This window comes from Halichoerus grypus, chromosome 6, assembly GCF_964656455.1.
Source record: "Halichoerus grypus chromosome 6, mHalGry1.hap1.1, whole genome shotgun sequence".
NCBI classification, from domain to species: Eukaryota; Metazoa; Chordata; class Mammalia; order Carnivora; family Phocidae; genus Halichoerus; species Halichoerus grypus.
This window is the reverse complement of record NC_135717.1, coordinates 60,633,420-60,658,337: the sequence shown is the minus strand read 5'-3', so window position 1 is coordinate 60,658,337 and position 24,918 is coordinate 60,633,420. Positions and strand designations below refer to the sequence as shown.

Genomic DNA, 24,918 nt, shown 5'->3' with positions numbered 1-24,918 from the left:
TTTTATGTTTTTAATTCTTTTACTTCCTTTTATTTTTGATACTCAGTTTATTGGGAATGTACTTTTGCATGTAAAATAAATTTCTAAGTTTACTTTGAATGTCATCTATTTTAGGATTAAAAATATGTCTATTTTTAAAACTTTCACACTTATAATTACGTTTGTTAATATTTTCTCAATTTTGAAAATATAATTAACAAGGAGGAGTAATGTTTTATATATTGAATGAACATGTGTGTATGTAAAGAAACTAATGAAATATTTAGGGTCATTTCATAATGTTTATTTTCTTATAGGCTAGCCTAAGTATTGCATTTAAAAATAAATAAATTTTATCCTAATGGGTATGATATTTTGATATGAAAAGCTATAACTTAAACCTTTTTATGCTAAAAAATTTTAATATGTCAAAGTTTATAAATTGAGTAATCAGTTATAGTTATTTGAATACTTCATAACATTACATAAAATGATATAGCTCCAGAATAGTAATTTAAACACATAATGAAACTTAAATTAGCTAGTAAATTTAAGAATATGGGGTACCTTGTATGTAAATTTTGACTTTCATTTTTTGTTCATGGGCTTAAGAATTTGGGGGGTTATTTAAATTTGGATATCCTTTTATTTAATATAGACCTCGTAGCCAAATTTCTTTAATTAATATGTACTTTTTAGAAAGTTTGCTTGGTATGCTATTTTGCATTTAGAGTAGTCATGAAAAAGACTTTAAAGTGAAAAGACTTTAGAGAGTTAAGGAAAAGTTTTCATCTGAATTCCTGACTTCCTGATCCTGGGTAATTTTCTTTGTATACACTAGTTTCTCTTTCTGATTTATTATATCAAATGATTATTATATATGTATGATCATCTTGAGGTTTTAGAAGGAGAGTGTTTTGTTATCAATGTAAGTTGTCATTATCTTTAAAAAATTAATTTGCTTTGACTTAAAAATTTTGTATCAAATTGTCTTAATAAAGTTCCCTGCAAAATCATGTGGCCTCATAGAACTGGATATTACAATTAACAAAGTAAGCCTAAATTATTCAGATAAAGAACTGTGAATGTAATTAATTATGGTCATTCATAGTTTTGTTAGCTTATCGATTAAGTTGTTTTCCAGATAATGTTGTTTTAATCCATGATATCCAAAGACTTGTTTTGTTTTAAATTATAAGTACAAATTTTAAAATAGAGCTGTTCTGGGTTGGAGTAGAAGTGTATTTGACTTTTGAAGACTAGTTTGATTTCTCAGATATTGCTAACATCGTGGTTCAAGGAAATGGGATATAATAAAAATAGTAGTACTAATCGGTCTTTATATCCTTACCAACTTGAGGTCTTTAATGTTTAAGTCTGTAACTGAACATTTAAAGTTCTGCATATTTACTGCTTTTCAAGAATATCAGAAACCATTGCACATAATAATTTTGGGAACAAAATAAATGGCAGAATACTGACTCTAAGAAGCACTCATAGTATCACAGCAATCTCCAAATCAGTCCTAATAGACTCAACATAGAAAATTTCTAATTCCAGGCAGATTGTGTTTGGTGACCTGTAGTGCACATTAGGAATCAGTCTAAGTTCAAAAGAAACTTAGGGCAAGTTAAGAGTACCTCTTCTTTAAAATGCTTGCCACTTAACTCAGCTTCATTCTCCACTCCTTCCCAATTGGAGACTTTTCTAGGAAATTGATGTTACTAAAACACATTTAATTAATTTGGAAGAGTAGCTCAAAGAAATTTTTATCTGTCCCAGTGAGAGGTCAGACTCCACCAGTTACACTGCAGGCAATACATTTTTAAACCTTTTGCTCACCGTAAGTAGTTAAAAGTCTTAAAATTTGGATGTATATTAGGGGTTTTCCTTTCTGTCTTTTCTGTATACTGCTTAAAAACAAAACAAAAACAAACAAAAAACAAAAATAAGATTCCTGAAAGAGAAGTGAAATAATCCTAGTTTAAGAGTGAAGGTTCAAATTTTTTCCCTGATGTTACACATGTATTAGAACCAGGAATAGATTGTTGAAATAATTTCTGGATTTGTATTAGTTCTTTTTTTTTTTTTCATTCTCTACTTTTAACTGGTTTGATAAATGATTTAAAATCATTTCCAGATTCACAAGAGTTATATCCCATTCTGTTTTGAAGTATCCATGTTTCAAAAAATGATTGCTTTCTAACACCAAACTAGGTTAATAAGTCCTTTAAACCTTCGGGGTTACCTTGGTAATTAGGAGAGTTAAGGAGAAACATAGTTCTATGGAATAACACATACCATACTTTTAATCTGGTTGGGTCTTTGTGTGTGATTTTTGCCTGATAACCAGTGTTTAGAACTAGGTTGATTTTATGGTTTTGCTTAAGTAAGTGTTCATTGCAATGGCGTTTTTTCCTAATTTGTTCTCTCTTCCTAGGAACCAGCATTGCTGAATTCTTCAATCTTATAGATACCTCTAGTATGTTTGTTGTTACTTTGCTTCTGAGATCACATCAAATTCCTAAAGTCTTCTCTGTCTACATACCACTGAGGCACTTCTTCCTTGTCTTTCACAATCATTTTCTACTTCAGCTACTGCCATAATCTCCCAACCCATTCAGGCCATGTGCTAATTCTTGGAAATATAGATGAAATAGAATTTAGAATTTAATAACATATTTGCTTTGTTTCTTTTGTAATCTCTGCGAAGGTGGACTTAAAAAGTATTACAAACAATTCGATGAAAATTTGGTCTACAAGTATAGTGTTGACAAATATACTAAAGTAAAATACTTCAGAATTTTTTTCAGAGATAAGAACTATCAGACACTTCTAGAACATAATGATCATGAAATAATCTATAAGAAGCTATTGCATAATAAAATGCCCTTGAGGAAACAAGAGTCTGAAAATTCTTGGCTTCAGGAGCTGCTAAAATGTACAGAAAAAATACGTAGTATCAAAGTATATACTCTAATACTGATTTTCTTTTATTAATTGCTGATTTGCTTCTTAAATCATAGAAATGAGAACTATCCTGCAGCAGGGAAAAGAAATGATTGCAAATCTTCTCTCTGGCTATATAGTCCTAAAAGTAACCACAGAACAAAGAAGAAGAATAAACTAGGCCTTTATCATTTCATATAGTTTTATCTCTTGGAAGGCTACAAGTGAGGTTTCCTTCCTTTTTTTGTTTATTCACAATAAGGAAGGGGGGAAGATCACATGATGCTGTGGAATGAAGCTGGTTGGTGGAAAGTTTTTGTTTTATTTGCATGTGGTATTTTTTGTCTTTTTGTTTTTTCTTTGGAAGAGAAGTTGCTTAAATGTGGAGGTTGTATATTTTATTTTCTATTGGATTATTGGTATTTCTGTAAGGAGCTCTTTGGAGAGTCAGATTTACCAAAGTAGTTTAAGAGATACACAGTTTTCTGAAGTAAAATTTTTACTGAAATGCACAAACTCTTACATTCATAAAAATGCAAAAAATCATAAGTATTTAGTTGAATGAGTTTTCACAACGAAATCCATTTGTGTAATGACCAAGGTTAAGAAATAGAATGTTACCCCACTTACCCCAGAATCCCCCCACTTGTGCTCCCTCTCAATTACTGTCCTTCCAAGGACAGTCATCATCCTGCTGTATAACACCATAAATTAGTTTTATCTTTAAAAAATGTATATACCCAGACTCATATAGTATATATAGTCTGGTTGCTAGACTTCTTTTGCTCGACATGCTCATGAAATTCATCCATGTTGTGTAGAACAAAAGTTCCCTCGTGTTCATTGCTGTCTATGTATTTCCATTGTATGAATGTACCCCAATTTATTTATCCATCCTACTGTGGATGGGTATTTAGTTTGTTTCCAGCTTGGAGCTATTATGAACAGTACATCTGTGAACCTCCTTGTACATGTCTTTTGATAAGTATATGTTTGCATCTCTGTTGGATATGTACCTAGGAATGAAGTTGCTCGATCATAAGGTATGTGTAGATGCAGCTCTAGTAGATACTGCCAAACAGTTTTCAAATGGTTGTACTAGTTTTATATTCCCTCTAGCTGTGCTTTGATGGTATAGTTGCTCCGTATTTTTGTGAACACTTGGTATTATCCTTTTTAAGTGGAAGTCTTGTTAAAATTTTCATTTTACAAAGATGAAAAAATGCATCTTTGGGCGCCAAGATTTGTCTGTCTGTCAAATAAATAAATAAAATCTTTAAAAATAAATAAATAAATAAATAAATAAATAAAAATAAAAAATGTATCTTTCTAATTTTGACCATTCTGGTAGGTATGTAGTGGTATCTCAGTGTGGCTTTAATTTGCTTTTCCCCAGTGATGAATGAAATGGAATACTTTTTCATATGTTTGTTGGCCATTTGGATATAAAATATATAGATTATAAAGTATTATCTACTTCTATGTAATGTTCTTACATAAGGAGAAAAGCTGGGAATTTGAATTTACTGATCATTTTCTTCAGTGATTGTCTAGTATAATTTTGATTTTTCACATGTCACTTCTAAAATTAATAACTTATCAGTTATTTTGCATAAAATTAAATACATGAAGAAACACTAATGTAGGAAAAAGGGTTAAGATGTAAACTTATCACTACATACTTCAGATCTTCTTTTAAAGAACAACTAGACAAAATTTACAGACTGTTACTCGTTCTGTCTCCCCTCTATCCACTTGTCCATTTTTTCCCTTAGTGTGACTTTCCTACTACCTCTGATGAAGAGTTGAAGGCTAAAAGAACTCTTATCACCAGCTCTTTTACTGTCATTCCTGTTAATCCAAGCAAAGAATTACATTCCCAACTTTTATTAGCAATGGAATTTATATATCATCAAAATTTATAACATTTATATTCAGATGCTTTCAGCTGTCCATGACCCATCTACAGACTTACTCCTACATCTGTCCTCTCCTTTTTGCTGTTGGAGATGTCCCTATTTTGAAGGCCAGTTTTTCTCTCATAATTTGAATTTATCCCTCTCTCTGCCCTCACCTGCTCTGGAAGCATACTATCAATAATCCTGTATTCACCCATGTTTAAATTCTTCTCTCAACTGGATCCTTCTCAACAGAATAAAAAGGGAAGAAAACTTACCTCAATCCCACATCTCTAACTTTTAGCAGTCAAGTTTCTTGAATTTCTTCATTTCCTCACTTCACACTCTCCTTATCCCACTCTGCTTTGGCATCTGTCCCGAAACAGTAGCCAAGGTCACCAGTGATCTTCATAATAGCAAATCCAGTCAATATATTTCAGTGTTCATTTTACTTAACAGTAGCAGTATTGATACTGCTGACCATTCTTTTATTCTTGAAATAAAACTACACTTTTCTGATTTTCTACCTACCTCTGGTTTTCTGCCATTAATTATTTACATTTTTTATATTCATTTAGGCTTTCATATCTTATACCACTCCATACTTTCTTCTTTTTTTTTTTTTTTAAGATTTTATTTATTTGCAAGAGAGAGAGAATGAGAGACAGAGAGCATGAGAGGGAGGAGGGTCAGAGGGAGAAGCAGACTCCCTGCTGAGCAGGGAGCCCGATGTGGGACTCGATCCCGGGACTCCAGGATCATGACCTGAGCCTAAGGCAGTCGCTTAACCAACTGAGCCACCCAGGCGCCCCATACTTTCTTCTTTAAGCAATGTTATTCATGGTTTGATTTTTCTTCAGGTACCAACTAAATTTATATATCTAGCACAAACTACTTCTTTGAGCTTCAGACCTATGTATCCAGATGCTTAATTGACCACTTGAGTGTTTCAAAGGCACCTCCTTCTTGGCAAACTCATGGTCTTCTCTGCCCTTCCAATCCTCTTCCAATATTCCTTATTTCTACTAATGGTACTAGTATCCTTACTTGTACAAGTCTGACACCTACAAGTCACCTATCATTTATGCCCTTAACCTCAACCTAGTTTATCAGTGGAAGTTCTTCTAATAACATTTCTTACAGATTCTTCCTTCTCTTTCCCCCACAAGTTACCCAAGATAATACACTCACTGCCCGTCTCCTGTATCTCTTACTTAAACCATACTCTGATTGCTACAATTAGGAATCACCAGGATCAGGAAACTTCCATGACCAGTTAGCCACTGCAACTTCTGCCAGCTCCAGAACTACACCCACCTCACTCAAAGAAGTGCCCGACATTCATGAAGCTAGTGGTTGAATACTAGGACCTTTACTAATACTATCACAGAAAAACCTTTGACCTTGTTTGCCAGCAAAAGTGGTCTTTACCTCATTTCTGCATTCTATATCAGAGTGCGTCTGCTGGTCAAACCCAACTCACTTCTAGTTTTTTACTTTCTATCTTTTGTGATATGAGAAGGTGCTCTAGAAATGCGTTGTCAAGCACAGTTAGCTGGTAGCCACATGTGGCTATTTAAATGCCATCTTTTCTCTGAAAGGGAATAAATGCAAAACTGCATTAGGTGAACAACAGATTTTAAATGTTCCCTGTGTCATATCTAGAGCTTGTCTGGGCTAATGTTTCAGATGAGATCATTCAGCCCTACAATTGAAAAGTAGACAGAGGCAGAGGAAAGGAAGGTAAAACTTGATATGCGACCATTTTCACGATATAGAAACTGAGGTTTTAAGTTACTACTGAGGTACCCTCTGGTACATTTTGTTCATCTTGCCAAAAAACTAGCTTTTTTCCTTTTTTGTTTCACTACTTTCAGCTTTTATAATTATTCCTATTTTCTTTTGTGTATTTTTTTTTCCTCCTTCCTTAGGCTGGGCACTTGGTTGATTGATCTTTTAGTTTGTCCTGTTAATAGTAGCATTAAAAAATAATAATAATAGCACTTGTGGTTGCATATATTTCCCTCTAAGTAGAGCTTTAGCTCTCAGAAGTTTTGATGTTGAATATTTTCCTTTTTATTAATTTCTAAGCAATGTGTATGTGATTTCAACTCTTAATTCTGCTTCCATAAATCTTTTTTTAAAAAATCTGTCAGCAGCTGAGGGGCTTTTTGTTATTTTTGACACTGATAGTTATTTGATTATTATTTTAAAATGTGAGCTGTAAAATCTCCACTTTTTAGAATTAAGGCTTTCTTTGTGACCAAATTCGTTACTGATTTTTTTAATGATCTCTGAACTTAGACTTTGGTATGTTGTGCTGTTTATATATATGTTTGTATGTTTCTATCTTTGTGAAGTATAAGCATCTTAAAGGTTTTTTTTAAATTATTCAAATTCCTTATAACTGTGCTTATTTTTCATTTACTTATGTGAAATTCTGTAAAAGGCATATGAAAGTCTTTGACCATAATTGTTTTTATGAAGTTCTTATATTTAGGAATTTTTGCTGTTACATGTATATGGGTTTGGGGTCACTTGGAGCATAAAGGTTTATGACTATTTTAATTTTTCAGTGGGTTATATACCTTTTGTCATTACCTACTACCACTGTTTCTGGTGAATTTTGACTTTACATTCCCATTTTTCTGATAGTAATGTCAACACTCTTACTTTAGTTTTGTTTACTTTTATCTTTGTTCATCTCTTTGTTTTCAGTCTTCTGAGTTTTGTTTGTAACCCAATTTGGTGATCATTTGTATTTTGGTAAGGGAACTCAATATATGTTTATATTTACTGAGAAATTACTGTGTTTGATTTTATTCTTATTTTGTCTATAGTATTTATGATACTTTTTTGTTGTCTTTTACTTGCTGTTGTTGTCTTAGCAAATTTCTTTTTCTGTTAATTTGGAAATTTTCAGTGTCTACCTTCTCATCTTTAAAAATGATAATAAAATCTCTCTTTCTCTAATGGATCATAATCAAATAGTAGCTTTTGCTTCACTACTTATCCTTCTTTCCCTCTTTACTCTTCCTTTTTTTTTTTTAATTCTTCGCTGTTACTAGGTTGTCTCTTATGCCATATCTCTTCTGTTTCAAGAACACTTAGTAAGTACATGTAATAACCAATTATAATAGATTTAACTATATATTGCATGATTTATTGCTTACCATTTTGATTTTTGGGGGTTTTATTATGAATATTTAAAAACATACACGAAAGTAGAGAGAATAATTTAATCTCCCATATACCTTTACTAAGATTTAACAGTTACCAACATTTGCCACATTATCCTTTTATTTTTCCTGAAGTACTTAAAAATGAATATCAGATAGTATGACATGTATCTTTTAGGTAAAGGTATTTTCTTAAATAATTATGATATAATTATCTACCCAATAAAATTAATAATAATTCCTTAGTAGCCCCTAGAATATAGTTCTTTTTATTATTATTATTATGTTATGTTAATCACCATACATTGCATCATTAGTTTTTGATGTAGTGTTCCATGATTCATTGTTTGCGTATAACACCCAGTGCTCCATGCAGAACGGCACCTCTTTAATACCCAGCACCAGGCTAACCCATCCCCCCACCCCCCTCCCCTCTAGAACCCTCAGTTTGTTTCTCAGAGTCCATCGTCTCTGATGGTTCGTCTCCCACTCCGATTTCCCCCCCTTCATTCTTCCCCTCCTGCTATCTTCTTCTTCTTTTTTTTTTTCTTATTTAGTTATTCCCAGTTGTCCCAAAATGCCTTCTCACCTTGGTTTTGTTTGAATCAAAGACCAAACAAGGTCCATACATTACATTTGGTTGTTCTGTCTCTCAAAGCTCTTTAATATTGAACTTGTCCCTCCCACTTTTTCCACCTGCCATTGACTTGTTAAAAAGACCTCCTTTTAAGAGGAATTAGTTGCAAAATGTAGTCTAAGATAACTAATCTGGTTACCAGAAGTGATGATTTTGTTTTGTGTATAGTTGACTTGGTGTTCCTGCCAAGTCAGTCCCCTAGTAATTAGATCTCAGAAGCAGATGTTTCTTGAAGCTACAGTCTTTTTTTAATCTACATTCTGGAGAATGCTTACTTTTTTAATATTGTGGTGAGAGCAGAGGTGTGTCCAACTTAAATAAACATGTCATTAATCCAAATTTACTTAGAAACAAGTTAAAAATGAGAGGGCAGAATTCCTCTTTTCCTGTACTTGAAATTACCTGATTTGTCAACAAATCATTTTTACTGATCTTGACTCTCAAAGAATAATCAGGTAAATGTTCTGTATGAGCATTAATAACCAGGAATTTTATACAGGCAAACCTATCATTGGTTCCTGTGTGTAGTTTAATGTTAAGAAAAGTCTATTAAAGCTATCATCTTATATAAATTTCAATAGATTTCTCTAAAGGTAATTGACTTGAACAGTGATTTATAACGGAAGAACTCAAAGCTTCCCCCTGCTTCTTTTATAGATTAGCCATGGAAGCCCAGACTTAATAAAGAAAACTATTTTATTCTATGATATTTATTTATTTATTTATTTATTTATTTATTTATTTATTTATCTATCTATCTATCTTTGCCACGGAAGTCATTGTTTATTTTTAAAATATTTTCCTTTTTCAAGTTATTTTGAACTTTATATGCACCTGTTATAAAATCCCATGGTCCTGAGATATGATGAATACATGATTTAGTATGAATGAGTTTAAGTTTCCTGCCTTATCCTCCCAGTCCATTGACCAGAGACAGCTTCTTTTCAATGTCTCTATTATTTAGCTCTTCTAGTGGCACATGCATTTATGTCTAGGCATACAGTTTTTGTTTGTTTGATGGCTTTCGGGGGGAAGTGAGGGGGAGTAGACTCTGTTGACTGATAAATTTAAGTGCAAAGCCAGAATTAAGAGGACAAAGTTATTAAGAGTTTATTTAGTTTGAGCTTTTAATCAGTAATACCAAATGTGAAAATGACCAAGTCAGAAAGATTACATGGAATTACTAACTTTGAGGCAGTTGATCTTATGTAGTAACGGTACACAAATTAAGATTCATAAATGTCAACCAGAGTTTGAAGTTCTTCAATTTTGTGCCTAACTATATAGTTTGGGTAACTGTAGTCTTTTCTCCTTGCTGAATCTGATAGCCAAATATATGTTCTTCTCTTGGATTTAATATCCTTGAGTTTTTCCAAGACAATAGAAAGTTTTATTAAGAAGAATTTACTTTGGGGGCGCCTGGGTGGTTCATTTGGTTAAGTGTCCAACTCTTGATTTCGGCTCAGGTCATGATCTCAGGGTCATGAGATCGAGCCCTGCGTTGGGCTCCTCACTCAGTGGGGCATCTGCTTGAGATTCTCTCTCTCCCTCTGCCCCTCCCCCCATACTCACGCACTCTGTCTCTCAAATAAATAAATATTTTAAAAAAATAAAGAGGAGTTTATCATGGTCAGATCTTGGATAAGGTCTTCTGATTTTTGCTTTGATTAACTAGTCATGTGTTTTTCTACCACCTGGCAGACCTAAAAAAAAGGTAGGTCTCACATTTGCAAAATGAGTGTAAATAAAATGAGTTTTAAGTTATTAGCAATCCATTGATATAAATCAGAGGTCGGGGCTGGGTGGCTCTTTTGGTTAATTGTCTGCCTTTAGCTCAGATCATGATCCCAGGATCCAGGGATCAAGCCCCACATCAGGCTCCCTGCTCAGCAGGGGGCCTGCTTCTCCCTCTCCCTCTGCCTGCCCCTCCCCCTGCTTGTGCTCTCTCTCTTGCTCTCTCTCTCTGTCAAATAAATAAATAAAATCCTTAAAAAATGAATCAGTCAATCAGAGGTCAACAGACTACAGTCCAGGGCCCAAAGCCAGGCTTTACCTGTTTTTGAAAACGAAATTTTATTGGAACCCCACCACAGCTATTTGTTTATGGATTGTCTATGGCTGATTTCTCACTACAATGGCAGAGTTGAATAGTTGCAACAGAGACTCCTTGGCATGCAAAGCCTCAAATATTTACTGTCTGACCTTTATATAAAAAGTTTGCAAATCTTTTATAGAAAGTAAAATAATAAATCTCTCTTAGGTTACGTAAGGAAGAGATTTCAGTGCTCTTTGCAAAACTTTTATGAGGATAGAGTTTGTGTTTTGTTTACCACTATATCCTCAATGCTTGCACATAATAGGTACTCAATAAATGTCAAATCAATAATTAAAAACATCCAAATCCATTTTACTCTCCTCAGTTCCCTAGTCCTTGTGGTTTAAAGCACAAATCCATCAGAAAGGAAGGAAGGAAGGGAGGGAGGGAGGGAGGAAGGAAGGAATCCAAACACACTTCAAGTCAGATTTGCCAAGTGTAAAAATGAAGGAGAAATAGTGACTTTCTAGCCTACATTTTATAATGATTTTCATTTACTCATCACTACTACCACATACTATAATAAGCACATCATTCATATACATCTCATTTAAACATCACAGCAATGTTTTAGGTGTTGTAGCATTATCATCCCCATTGTACAGGTGAAAAATTGATATTAGAGAGAGCAGGTAATTTGTCCAAAATCACAAGCTAGTAAGTGGCTTCTATGTTCAAACCCATCTTCATCATAAACATTGTAATAAGTGGAAAGGGGTTTAACTCTAATATGTTCTAGAATATAAGTAAAATTTCTCTGAGATCTGCTCCAATCTAATAGCTAGGGCCCCCCCCCCCGCTTTTTTTTAATGATCTTATTTATTTATTTGACAGAGAGAAAAAGAGCACATGCAAACAAGGGAATAGCAGCCAGAGGAAGAGGGAGAGGGAGAAGCAGGCTCCCTGCTGAGCAGGGAGCCCAACGTGGGGCTAGATCCCAGGACCCTGGGATCATGACCTGAGCTGAAGGCAGATGCTTAACCGACTGAACCACCCAGGCACATCCCCCGCCCCCAGTCTAACAGCTAGCCTTACCAGGTCTATACATAAGTAAATTAGATGAGAACTTTTTCTTTTACATTAGTATATCTGTCTCTAGAAGAGTGGTTCACAGGGAGCAACCCATAAATTTTATACATCTCTGGGTTGAGCTGTATCAGATCATTAGTAATCCTGCTTTTCAGATTCCCAGAGATAGCTGGCTCCATTTTAAGGTATATAGCATATCTTACATTAGAAGATAACCAAGGAGTGGCCATAGGATATGCATAAAATAGTCTTTAAAAGAGATAGCATGAGAAGTGAGACCAAATTTCTTGCAGGAAATTTTTGCCATGCTACCTGTGTAACATTGGGCAGATTACTCAGCCTCAGTTTGAGCCCCAGTGTCCTCATTAAAATAGAGATAATAGTTACACTTATCACAAAAGGTTGTAGGAAATAAGGCAATTAATAATATATATGGTGGCTAGAATAGTGCCTAGTACATAGCATGCAATAAAGGTATTTCTACATTCTTTCAATTTTTTAAAAGTAAGATAAAATTCATGAAACAAAATTCATCATTTTAAAGTATATAATTCAGTGATTTCCAGGATATTCACAGTGTTGTGCAGTCATCATTTTCCAGAACATTTTCATCACCCCAACAGAAACTCTGTGTACATTAAGCAGTCACTCCCTCATTCCTCCTTCTCCCCAGTCTGTGGGAACTACTAATTTGTGTTTTCTCAATGGATTTGTCTATAAAGTACAAATGTACAGTTAAAATGGAATCATATAATATATGGCTTTTGTGTCTAGCTCTTTTCACTTAGCATAGTGTTCTCAAGGCTTATTTGTGTTGTGGCATATATCAGTACCTTATTCCTTTTTATGTCTGAATTATATTCATTGCATGTATAGACCTATGCCACATTTTGTCTAGCCATGCATAATTGGTGGACATTTCTGTTGTTTTCACTTTTTGGCTATTATGAATAATACTGCTATGAACATTTGTGTACAAGTTTTTGACTAAACACCTGTTTTCATTCTTTTCAATAAATGTCTAGGAGTGTAATTACTACGTCATATGGTAATTCTATGTTTATTTTTTTTTAAGGAACCACCAAACATTTGCCCAGTGGCTGCGAAGTTTTAAATTTTGATGAAGTGTAGTTCTCTATTTTATCTTTTGTTTTTCCTGTTCTTTTGATGTCATAGCTAAGAGTCTATTGTAAAATCCAAGGTCATATAGATTGACCTCTATGTTTTCTTCTAAGAGTCTTATCATTTTAGCTCTTACATTTTGGGCTTTGATTCAATTCCAGTTAATTTGTGTTTGTAGTGTGAGGTAGGGTACAACTTAAATCTTTTGCATGTGGATATCCAGTTGTCTCAGCATCATTTGTTGAAAAAACTATTCTCTCCCTATTGAATTATCTTGGCATCCTTGTTGAAAATCAGTTGACCATAGATGGATAAGTTTATTTCTGGACTCTGAATTCTTTTATTGAGCTATACATCTATCCTTACGCCAAGACCACACTATTTTAATGACTGTAACTTTATAGGAAATTTTGAAATCAAGACTTGTGTGTTCTCCAATTTTGTTGTTTGTTTTCAAGGTGTTGTACCTATTCTGAGTCTCTGGCATTTCCCTATGAATTTCTGCAAAATGCCAGGTAGGATTTTCATAGGGATTTCATTGAATCTGTAGATCAACTTGGAAAGTATTGCTATCTTAACAATATTAAGTCTTCCCATCCATGAAATGGATTTCTCTCCATTTATTTAGATCTTTCATTTCTTTCAGCAGTGTTTTATAATTCACAGTGTATACAAGTGTTACACTTTTGTTAAACTTATTCCTAAGTATTTTATTCTTTTTGATGCTATTGTAAAAGATTTGTCTTTTCAGATTTTCTTATTGCTAGCATATGGAAATACAGCTGATTTTTATATGTTGATCTGGTGTCCTACAACTTGTTGAATTTATTTATTAGCTCTGATACTTGTTCTGTGATGCTTTAGGATTTTCTTTTTTTAAGATTTTATTTTTAAGTAATATCTACACCCAATGTGGGGCTCAAACTCACAACCCCAAGATCAAGTGTTGCATGCTCTTCCAACTGAGCCAGCCAGGTGCCCGGTGCTTTAGGATTTTCTATGTATAGAATCATGTCATCTGTGAATGGAGATGGTATTAATTCTTCCATTTCAATTTAGATGTTTTTTATTTCTTTTTCTTGATTAGTTGCTCAGGCTAGGACTTCCAGTCCAAAAGTGGTGAGAGCAGACATCCCTCTTATTACTGATCCTGAGGGAAAACTTTCAGACCTTCACCATTCAGTATGAGGTCAGCTATAGGTTTTTCATAGATGCCCTTTATCAACTTGAGAAAGTTCCCTTCTAATCCTAGTTAGTGTTTTGTGATCAAACAGTGTTGTATTTTACCATATCCTTTTTCCATCAATTGAGATGATTATGTGATTTTTGGCCTTAATTTTATTGATTTGATATATAATACTAATTTTCATACACTGACCCACCCTTGCATTCATGGTATATAATCCTTTTTATATGCTGGTGAATTTGGATTACTAGAAGTTTGTTGAGGAATTTTGTATCAATATTCATAAGGGATATTGGTCTATAGTTTTCTTTTTTTTGTGGTGTTTGTCTGGCTTTTGGTATCAGAATGAGTTAGGAAGCATTCCTTCCTCTAATTTTGGAAGAGTTTGTAGAGAACTAGTGATTTCTTTAACTCTTTACTAGATATCACTAGTTAAGTCATCAAGTTTTGAGGTTTGGGACTTTGTTGGACGTTGAGTTTTTTGGATTTGGGTTTTTTTTAATTGATCAATTTCTTTACTGTTACAAGTTTATCGAGTTTTTCTATTTCTTCATGAGCCAATTTTTGTGTTTCTAGGAATTTGTCCATTCGTTTGAATTTTCTAATTGCTTGGCAAACAATTATGCATAATATTTTCTTAGAATTGTTTTTATTTCTGTAAGATTGATGTCCCCACTTTTATTCCTGATTTTAGCAACTTGAAACCCCCATCTCACTCTCACTCTAGTATAGGTTTATCAATTGTGTTGACATTTTCAGAGAACCAGCTTTTGGTTTTATGGAATCTCTCTGTTGTTCTGTTCTCTATTTCACTTTATCTCTGCTCTAATCTTTATTACTTCTTCTATTTGCTTTGGGTTTACTTCACTATTCTTTTTCTTGTTTTCTTAAGGTGGAAGGTTAGGTTGAGATTTTTTTTGTCATCAGTTATAGTTGTAAAATTCCTTCTGAGCACTGCTTTTACTGCATCCTAAGTTTTGGTATGTTGTATTTTTCTTTTCATTTATATCAAAGTACTTTCTAATTTTTATAGTGATTTCTTTTTTACTTTATACAGAATTGAATATCATGATTTAATTTAGTTCTTGCTTAATCCTTAGTCATGTTAAGTTAGAAAAATAGTTATAATTAATTATTTACATTAATGAATTAAAACCTCACAGAATGCATAAATCCAAAAGGAAATTATATGATCCTGAAATTTAATGACCTTTCCTGTTTCAGTCTTAATCTAAACATCACTGGAAAAAAAATTCTCCAGAGCTTTTCAGTTTTATTCTTCAGGAGCACAGTTTTCTGGCCTGTTACTATGTTCTTCTAACATGTACACAGTTATCTTATAGGGAGATAACATAATAGCACTTTTCATTCATATCTAAGTATTTTCTAATTTATTTTTTATTTTTTGACCCAGTGGTTGTTCATGAGTGTGTTATTTCCACATATTTGTGAATTTTCCAAATTTCCTTCTGTCGTTAATTTCTAATTTAATTCCATTGTATTTGGAGAATAAACCTGGCATGATTTCAGTATTTTAAAATTTGTTTCAGGGCGTCTGGGTGGCTCAGTCATTAAGCGTCTGCCTTCAGCTCAGGTCATGATCTCAGGGTCCTGGGATTGAGTCCCACATGAGGCTCCCTGCTCGGCAGGAAGCCTGCTTCTCCCTCTCCCACTCCCCCTGCTTGTGTTCCTACTCTCGCTATCTCTGTCTCTGTCAAATAAATAAATAAAATCTTCAAAAAAATTTTTTTGTTTCAGCTTACATTGTGTCCTAAAATCTGGCCTATTCTAGAGAATGTTCCATGTGTATTCTGCTGTTGTTGGGTGGAATGTTTTATGGTTATCTGTTAGGTTCGTCTAGTTGGTTTATACTGTTGTTCAAGTCTTCTGTTTACTTGCTAATGTTCTGTCAAATTTCTCTAGACATTATTGAAACTGGGGTGTTGAAGTTGCCAGTATTACTGTATGTATATATATTATAATACTATTGTACAGATGACCTATTTTTCCCTTTAATTCTGTTAAGTCTTTACTTTATATATTTTGGGGTTTTGTTTTTAGGTGCATATATGTTTATAATTGTTATATCTTCTTGATGCCGTCACCTTTTTGTTATTATGTAATGTTCTTTTTTGGCTCTTGTAACAATTTTTGTCTTAAAGTCCATTTTGCTGGTATTAGTATAGCTATCCTAGCTCTCTTTTGGTTACTGTTTACATTTAGTAGTATTTTCCACCTACACACTTTCAATCACTTTGGTTCTAAAATGAGTCTCTTGTAGATACCATATAGTTGGAGGATGTTTGTTTATAATCCATTTTGCTAGTTTCTGTCTCTTACTTGGAGAGTTTAATCCATTTTTTTAAGATTTTATTTGAGAGAGAGAGCATGTGCACATGAGGAGGGGAGGGGCAGAGGAAGAGAGAGAGGGACAAGCAGACTCTGCGCTGAGTCTGGAGCCCAACACAAGGCTCGATCTCATCACCCTGAGATCATGACCTGAGCAGAAATCAAGATTCAGCAGCTTAACCGACTGAGCCACCCAGGTGCCCCAATCCATTTACATTTAAAGTAATTACTGTTAAGGAAAGACTTACTTTTGCCACTTTGCTGTTTGTTTTCTATTTGTTTTATATCTTCTCTCTACCTCATTTATCCTTTACTGCCTGTTTTTGTGTTAGATCTTTTTTTCTACTGTACCATTTGATCCATTTTTTGTTTCTTTTACTATAGATCTTTATTTTCTTTGTGTTTGCCTTGGAGATTTCAATTAACACATTAATTTATAGCAATCTAGTTTGAATTAATACCTATTTAGTTTAAATCATATAAAAAATTTGGCTCCTACAAAGCCTGTTCTTATTCCTTATGTAGTATTGTCACAGATTGTCTATGGGCATACATGCATAAAGATGCATAGATTTATGTTATTGTTTTATTTGACACTGATTTATAATTATTGCTTTATAGTTGTCCTTTAAATGATACAGAAAAAATTTAATTACTACCCCGAAATACACAAATGTTGACTTTTGTATTTATATATTATCTTTATCAATGTTTATTTCTTCATATAGATTTGAGTTACTGTCTAGTAGTTTTTTCTTTTCAGCCTGAAGAACTCCCTACAGCATTTCTTCTGAGCAAATCTAGTAGCAGTGAATCCTCAGTTTTTGTTTAATTGGAATATCTTCATTTCTCTTTCATTTTTGAGGGATAATTTTGCTAGATATATAATTCATGGATAAAAGTTTTTCTTAGCACTTTAAATATGTCATTCCCCTACCTTCTGGACTCCATGGTTTCTGATGAGAAATTAGCTGTTAATAATATTGAGAATCCCCTGTATGTCATGAGTTACTTCTCTTGCTGCTTTCAGGATTCTCTCTCTTGGTCTTTGACTTTCAGCAATTTGATTATTATGTTTTGAGGTATGGCTCTCTTTGAATTGATCCTACTTAGGGTTGTTGAGATTCTTGGATGCATATATTTATGTCTTTCATCAAATTTTGGCTGTCTTCAGGCATTTTTTTCTTCAAATATTTTTTTTTTCCTGCCCCTTTCTTCTCCCTCTGGGACTTTCATTTTATGTAGGGTGGAACTCTGTATGGTGTTGCACAGGTCTGTTAGGCACTGTTCATCTTTTTTCATTCTTCTTTTCCTCATATCGGGTAATCTCAATTTGACCTATCTTCAAGTTCATAGATTCTTTCTTCTGCTCAGCTCTGATTTTGAGCCCCTCTAGTGAATTTTTATTTTGTTACTGTATTTTTCAAGTCCAGAATTTCTTTTTGGTTCCTTTTTAAAATTTCTGTCTCTTTGTTGATATTCTCAATGTGGTGAGACATTACTCTCATACTTTATTTCTTTGTATATGCTCTTGAGCATATTTTAAATAGTTAAAGTCTTTGTCCAGTAGGTTTAATGTCTGAGCTTCCTCACGGACAATTTCTATTAATTTCTTTTTTTCCCCCCATACTTTCTTGTTTCTTTGCATGCTTCATAATTTTTAATGAATACTAGACATTTTGGGTATATCATGTAATCAGATTCTCCCACCGCACTAGGGTTTTGTTTGTTTGTTTGTTTTTTGTTTGGTTGTTTTTTTGTGTGTGTGGTTTTGTGTGTGTGTGTGTGTTTTGTTTTTTTTTGTTTTTGGCTTTTGCTGCTTGTGGTTTTTATTTGTCTAATGACTTTTTTGAACTAATTTTGTAAAGTATATCTTCTTTGTTGTGTGTAGCCACTGACATCTCTGTTTGATTTGCTTAGTGGTCAGCTAATGATTCAACAGATTTCCTTAAAGGCTTGGAACCACTGGGAAGAAAAAACTTAGTCTTTGCGAGTGGGTTCTGTGTATATATTGGGGCATGATTTCAACACTCAGCTAGATTTACAACTGTTTCTTAGCCTTCACTTTCTGCTGTGTCCAGGCTAAAGATCAGTCAGAAGTAAGAATTTAGGGCCTTTGCAGGTCTTTCTGAGGATGTACTCCACCTTGGGCATGCACATGGTCTTCTAGTTTCCAAGGAATATATGGGAGCTTTTCAAAGCCCATATTCCCCAAAGCATCTCACTAGTCTTTCCTGTCAAGCTTTTTTTTTTTTTTTTTTTTTTAAAGATTTTATTTATTCATTTGAGACACAGAGATACAGAGAGAGAGCGAGCATGAGCAGGGGGGGAGGCAGAGGGAGAGGGAGAAGCAGGCTCCCCGCTAAGCCAGGAGCCCGATGTAGGGCTTGATCCCAGGACCCCGGAACCATGACCCGAGCCGAAGGCAGATGCTCAACCATCTGAGCCACCCAGGCGCCCCTCCTGTCAAGCTTTTTGATGTTTCTATTGTATGACCCAATGGCTATCCCTTGCCCCATTTTGGCACTGGTTAATAAATTTGCCTTTAAATGTTTTTAACAAATGTCCTAGATAATTAATTACCTCTCTGACTTGGGAGAGTACTGAGTTTGGTAAAATAAAGGTAAGCCCTTTACACAATCCATCAGGGAACCAACAGACCAACACAAACAACCACAGTTAAGAATCAAGTCTGTTTTGCTTCCCTCTGCACCAGGAACCCACACCAAGAACTCAGATTGGTGTCTTCAAGACTCTGAGAATCAGCTATCTTTTTCCTGATTAAGTAATTGCCTGGTTTGAGTAGTTTGCATAGTTCAGATTGGGTTGATTCTGACTGTTTTTGCCAGATTATTTGCTTGTTTCTGTGAAGGGACAGGCCCTTGGAGTTCCCTACTCTATTTTTGCTGATGTCCATTGCATTTAATTTTGACAAACATATTACTTTCATAGTTGGGGTTTTTTGGGGGGGGCTGGCTTTTGTTGTTTGTTTGTTTGTTTGTTTGATTAGAATGACCATATACATCTTCTTTACAGAGGTCATCCAATTAAGATAATTCATGTCCAAGTTGCCAAGGAACTATATCACATGTAGAAGGAAAAGAATTCTGGCAATTGAACCCTGCAGATCTGATGTCAAAAGTGTTAAAGATAGCCAATTCACCCATAGCCCTATCAAAAAATTTTCTTTGCATGCCAGAGAGATAAAAGGCTAATCTAGTGAGTATGGGAGGTAAATGTTTTAACATTCAGGTCTCTCGTAGAAAGATGATGTGAAATGTTAGACGAGTTAACACATATCAGGATCTTTATCTTTAAAATTGCAGTTGAACATTCACATTGTAGTTATGTGGATGTTTTCCATATGGTTTATCAGATCAGTATGATTGTAACAATTGTTCTCACTGCCTTCCCACTGCCTCTTGTGAAGTGACTCAATCCAAATCTACTAACTGAATCTAAAGAGTGAACATAGGGATCTCTGATTCTGATAAAACACTTTTGGGGTTTGAATTCTATTTTCATCTATTTACCAACAGCATGAACTTGAGCAAGTTACTTAACCTCTCTCTGCCTCATCTTATCAGAAAATGGGCCTAATAACAACTATAGTTACCTCATAGCTTTGTTATAAGGATGAAGTAAGATTCTTTGGGCACCTGGGTGGCTCAGATGGTTAAACGTCTGCCTTCGGCTCAGGTCATGATCCCAGGGTCCTGGGATTGAGTCCCGCGTCGGGCTCCCTGCTCAGCGGGGAGCCTGCTTCTCCCTCTGCCTCTCTCTCTCTCTCTGTCTCTCATGAATAAATAAATAAAATCTTTAAAAAAAAAAAAAAGGATGAAATAAGATTCTTTGAATAATTTAATAAAATTAAATACATAAGCTAGTTCGAGGTGAAGCTTATCTAGAGCATGTCTTTTAGATAGGGGAATCCTCAAGTTTTTCAGTTCTGTCCACTTAGGGTGGAGCTAATTGGTGAAATAACCATACTGGTCAGATTCTCAAGAGGAAAAAGTCAGGCAATATCTGTGTGTAGGCCAAGACACTCATTTCTTTAGTCAGGAGAGAATTGTCTGTATCTACAGCTGGGTGCAAAACAAAAACATGAGGTTGGGGAACAGCATCCTAATATGTAATGATCTGGGGGACCAGGAGGATGGGCCAAGATAGTGGGAGACAAAGCTAAAAAGATTGGAAAAGACAGATGATGAAGGCACTTGGGAGTTACTGAAGGGTTTGAAATAGGAGAGCCATCTGGCTACATTTATATTTAGGGCACATATTGTGGCAGAAAAACGGAGAATTAGAATCAGCATGGCAAGACTGGAAGGAGGGAAATGCCTTAGGTGACTATAAGTTATTTTTATTTTTAAGTAAGTCATCAGTGTTCCGTAATGAGCATGCATTAATTTTGTAACACAAGAAAACACATAAGCTTTATTTTGTAAGAAATCTACTTTGGGAATTTTTCTATGATATAGTCCTAATTTAATAAAATCCAAAATTAAAGTCCCAATTAGAGAACAGTTACTCATTTGACACTTGACCTCTTTGCTCAACAAAATGTCCATCACAAATTTTCAGTAAATAATCATCCTTTTCTACTTCATGTTACCTATTAAGTATAGGGAACACATCAATCCTATTTAACAAATTAGAATGAAAATATTAACTGTATTATCTACAAAATTTACTCTGCTAACTTTATATCTTCTCAGTCCTCTGTAAGTCACAAAAATATTCACACCTAAGTTGACATTTTTAACTAGAGTGACACCCTGGAGGAGTAAGCCCCAGAAAATTGATAATGAAAATAATGGTTCATAAAGAAAAGCTTGACAGACAAATTATAGTCTCATTTTGCTTCTCTCCAGCTCTATTTCTTTAACAACTATTTAATCCCAGGGACACAGATTTTTTTTTTTTTTTTTTTTTTAAAGATTATATTTATTTATTTGACACAGAGAGACACAGCGAGAGAGGAAACACAAGCAGGGGGAATGAGAGAGGGAGAAGCAGGCTCCTGGCTGAGCAGGGAGCCCGATGCAGGACTCGATCCCAGGACTCTGGGATCGTGACCTGAGCTGAAGGCAGACGCTTAACGACTGAGCCACCCAGGCGCCCGGGACACAGATTTTTGTTCTGTTTTGTTTTGGTTTGGTTTTTTAGTCATTTGAACTTTTTCAATAAAGTAGTTTTAGGAGTTAACTGAACAAATTTTCAGCTATAAAACAAAATACAATTTAATAAACAATTTTATTATAATTTTGTACCACTGTGAACATGCTAGTTATTGGAATAATTTTTAAACTCAGTGGAGATAAAGTTTTAAACCCAATTTTACATCGTGTTCTTTGTTATCATTATGTATTTTATGCTGGCCATGGAAAACCATATTTTCTGAGTTTATCTGTACACACAGGATTATATAGAATGTAATTTTAACATCCGCCTAATCCAACATACTCTTACTGAACTATTATGACTCTTTAAATATGTTTAAACTATATTAATAATAGTGGGCAAATTTATTTCTACAAACTAGACTGTGGAAACTGGACACCACTGAAAACACCCTTGGAAGTACTAAAAAAATGTTAAGTACAATATACACCACTACTTCTAATTACAGTTATTTTCGATAAATGCAAATGTAACAGCCTTCTAACAGGCATACTTTTGACATAGGAAATTGAGATTCCATAGGTTGTGGCTCAATGGTAAATTCAATATAAATAACAATGAAGAAACCACATATGGTAAGCCTGGGATTCAGAAATTGGCTTTAAGATTCTCAAATAAATAAAGACCTTCTTTGAAGGCACATGGATGTATTAATTTTTAATTTGTTTCTTTTTGATCTCTTAATTACCGAAAAAGATTTATTGGTTAATTTTAGGAAGGCAAGTGTTTGAAAAGTTTTGCCAAATACTGTCTTCTTTAAATGACTGTATGGTAATGAAAAGTTAAGAGGAGAGCCAAATTAGATTGAATAATTGTTCAGTCATGTGGGTCAGGCTAGTTGCATAGCCTGGTTGTTAGACTGATTGCTCAAATTACATTGCCTGGGGTCCTGCACTTGGTTGGCTGTCTTCTCAGATCTTAACAAGGTTCTGGGAATTTCTTTTTCTGACAACGTTTGCTTTGTGTTTTTCCCCTCCCCCTACCACCTCCAGGATGCTTCATCTGCAGACATTAGAAAAGCATATCGTAAGCTTTCACTAACTTTGCATCCAGACAAGAATAAAGATGAAAACGCAGAAACTCAGTTTAGACAAGTAAGTGACGTGTGCTGTTATTATATATATTTTGTAACAAATTTATAAATAAATGTTTTCTAATAAAAATAGTAACTTATATGTAGAATATTTTTGTTTGAAAATGAGGTTGTAGTTGAGAAATAGAATGTCATGTTCACTCAATTTTTACAAAATATCACCATTTTTTATATTAGAATCTCTAAATTCTTGGAGGGTCATAATTGTCATAATTTTCTTGTCTAAATTACAGCTTTTGCTTTTTAAAAGCACATTTTAACATAATTATTACTTTTGCATCTTTCACAAAGATTTATTTTGGTATCAAGCATTTTTTAATCTCTTAAGGTTCTACTAAAAATATAAAATGTTACGTATAATTAAGATTGTATCTGTTCATTGTATATATGAGCACATAGGGTTTTCTGTTTGTGCATTATAGTGTGTTCACCTTCCTAAGTGATTTCTTATAGCTGAGAGTATTTTTATCTTAAAGTAATGCTTTTATTTTAGTTGGTGGCCATTTATGAAGTTTTAAAGGATGATGAACGAAGGCAAAGGTGAGTGTTCATTTCTGCTTTTGAATTAAGATGTTACAGTTTGATATCTCAGTTTATAAAGGAAGGAATTGTCTCACTAGACATTTATTATAAGTTAGTATTTTATTTTTGTTTCTTCCTATATTTAGAGCAGAGTTAATGTCTATTGAAAATATTCACTAGGTTGATTCAGTACTTATACGCTTTAGGATCATGAGTTACAACGTTACCAAGTCATAGCTCCATTAGATATGATTTAACATGAGTGTCTATGCTCTGGGAAATACAGATACCATTTGACTTCAAACAAATGCCCAGTCATTTTTGATATATCAGTAATATCTCCTATCTGTGCTTGGTGGTCTTTTTCTTTTTTCCCCTATTCCTTAAATGTTTTGGAATTAGGCTGTTAGTGATACTCACGTCATCACAATTTCTTGATGTTTCCTCACTCTCAGAATAAACCCTGATATTTGTGAGAGAACAGACTTATATAAGTCTGTAGAAAATAGGTGTGGAAGAAAAATATTTGTTTCTTTTTCCTATTTCTTTTGCCTCCTTCCTTTCCCTTACTCTGCTCTGGTGATTCTGCATTTAAGTTAAACTTCGGAGCGGAGGCAGCCCCCTCACTTCGAGACTTCTCTGTGCCCCTTTCAGAAGAGTAGTAATATATTTATACGTAGTTTATAGTGCCAGTGACTTAAGAGGAGATTGCAGAAAGGCCCCTTTCTTCTACTCCTTCAGAATGTGTGGAATGTGTAGATACTATTGCCTTGGGCTTCAAAGTTTCTTGAGTCAGACCCACAGTAAGAAGTATATTTGGGGGGGGCGGGGGAGGAAGCATATTTCGCATCATGCCTCAGAACACACGTACACATACACACACTTGAAGCAAAAATTTCCCAAAACACTTTATAGTGTGTGATACAGACTGATATTTTCTATTCTAGACTAGTACAGACTAGTCTTTTCTTTAAAAAAAATGAATAAATTCTTCAGATATATTATCTGGAATTATTCTATATCCTAAAATGTTAGCTACTACTCTTCTTCTCATCTTAACTCTTTAATTTGAATACCTCAGTTTGTCAGATTGCAAAGCAAGGACTCGAGATATTCTCTGTAAGTGTTCTTTGCTTTATAACAAGGGCTGGCATTGGTCCAGATACCATAGCAGACATTCCTCTGGTTTGAGATAATCCATAGTGTTGAAAGAGTCCTAGAAGTGTGTTGAAAGAAGTGTTGGTCATTCTGTGCATATTTTCTAGTTGGTTTCTCTCACTGAGCCCCTAGTTTTATTTCACACATCAAGAATGTGTCTGTAAAGATAGCTTTATTTAGTCTCCCTATGTCTTTGGCATCAGATTTTGTCTTTTTGTTTGTTGTTCTCTTAAAAGTCAGTAAACTTTGTAACAATTTCTTTCAGTTCCTGAAAAATCATTTATATCTTTACAGAACAAATCACTTCTTCTGTATAAAATGTTTCTTCGTTAACATAGATGTGTCTAACATTTTCTTTTTAGGATTCATTCCCTTTGCAATTTTTTTGCAGTGTTAGTAGAAAAAAAATGGATCTGACAGTTACACAAACAGCTGTAGTATTTATACCCCTTGAGGCACAAGTAACTCTTTGGTAACTGGTTTTCCTTGAGGCAAAAATCTTAACTAATCAAGCTGAGAATCACTTCTCTAAAGCTTG

General features: G+C 34.2%; 1 protein-coding gene across 1 annotated transcript in view; it reads left to right on the top strand.

Annotated features, from left to right (window-relative positions):
- The window catches only part of DNAJC1 (DnaJ heat shock protein family (Hsp40) member C1), a 233,776-nt gene that overhangs the window by 49,990 nt on the left and 158,868 nt on the right, over nucleotides 1-24,918 (top strand). The window contains exons 2-3 of the mRNA XM_036082728.2: nucleotides 22,600-22,701; nucleotides 23,194-23,240. Coding sequence (XP_035938621.1) covers nucleotides 22,600-22,701; nucleotides 23,194-23,240 — 149 coding nt within the window. The remainder of the gene's footprint in view (nucleotides 1-22,599; nucleotides 22,702-23,193; nucleotides 23,241-24,918) is intronic.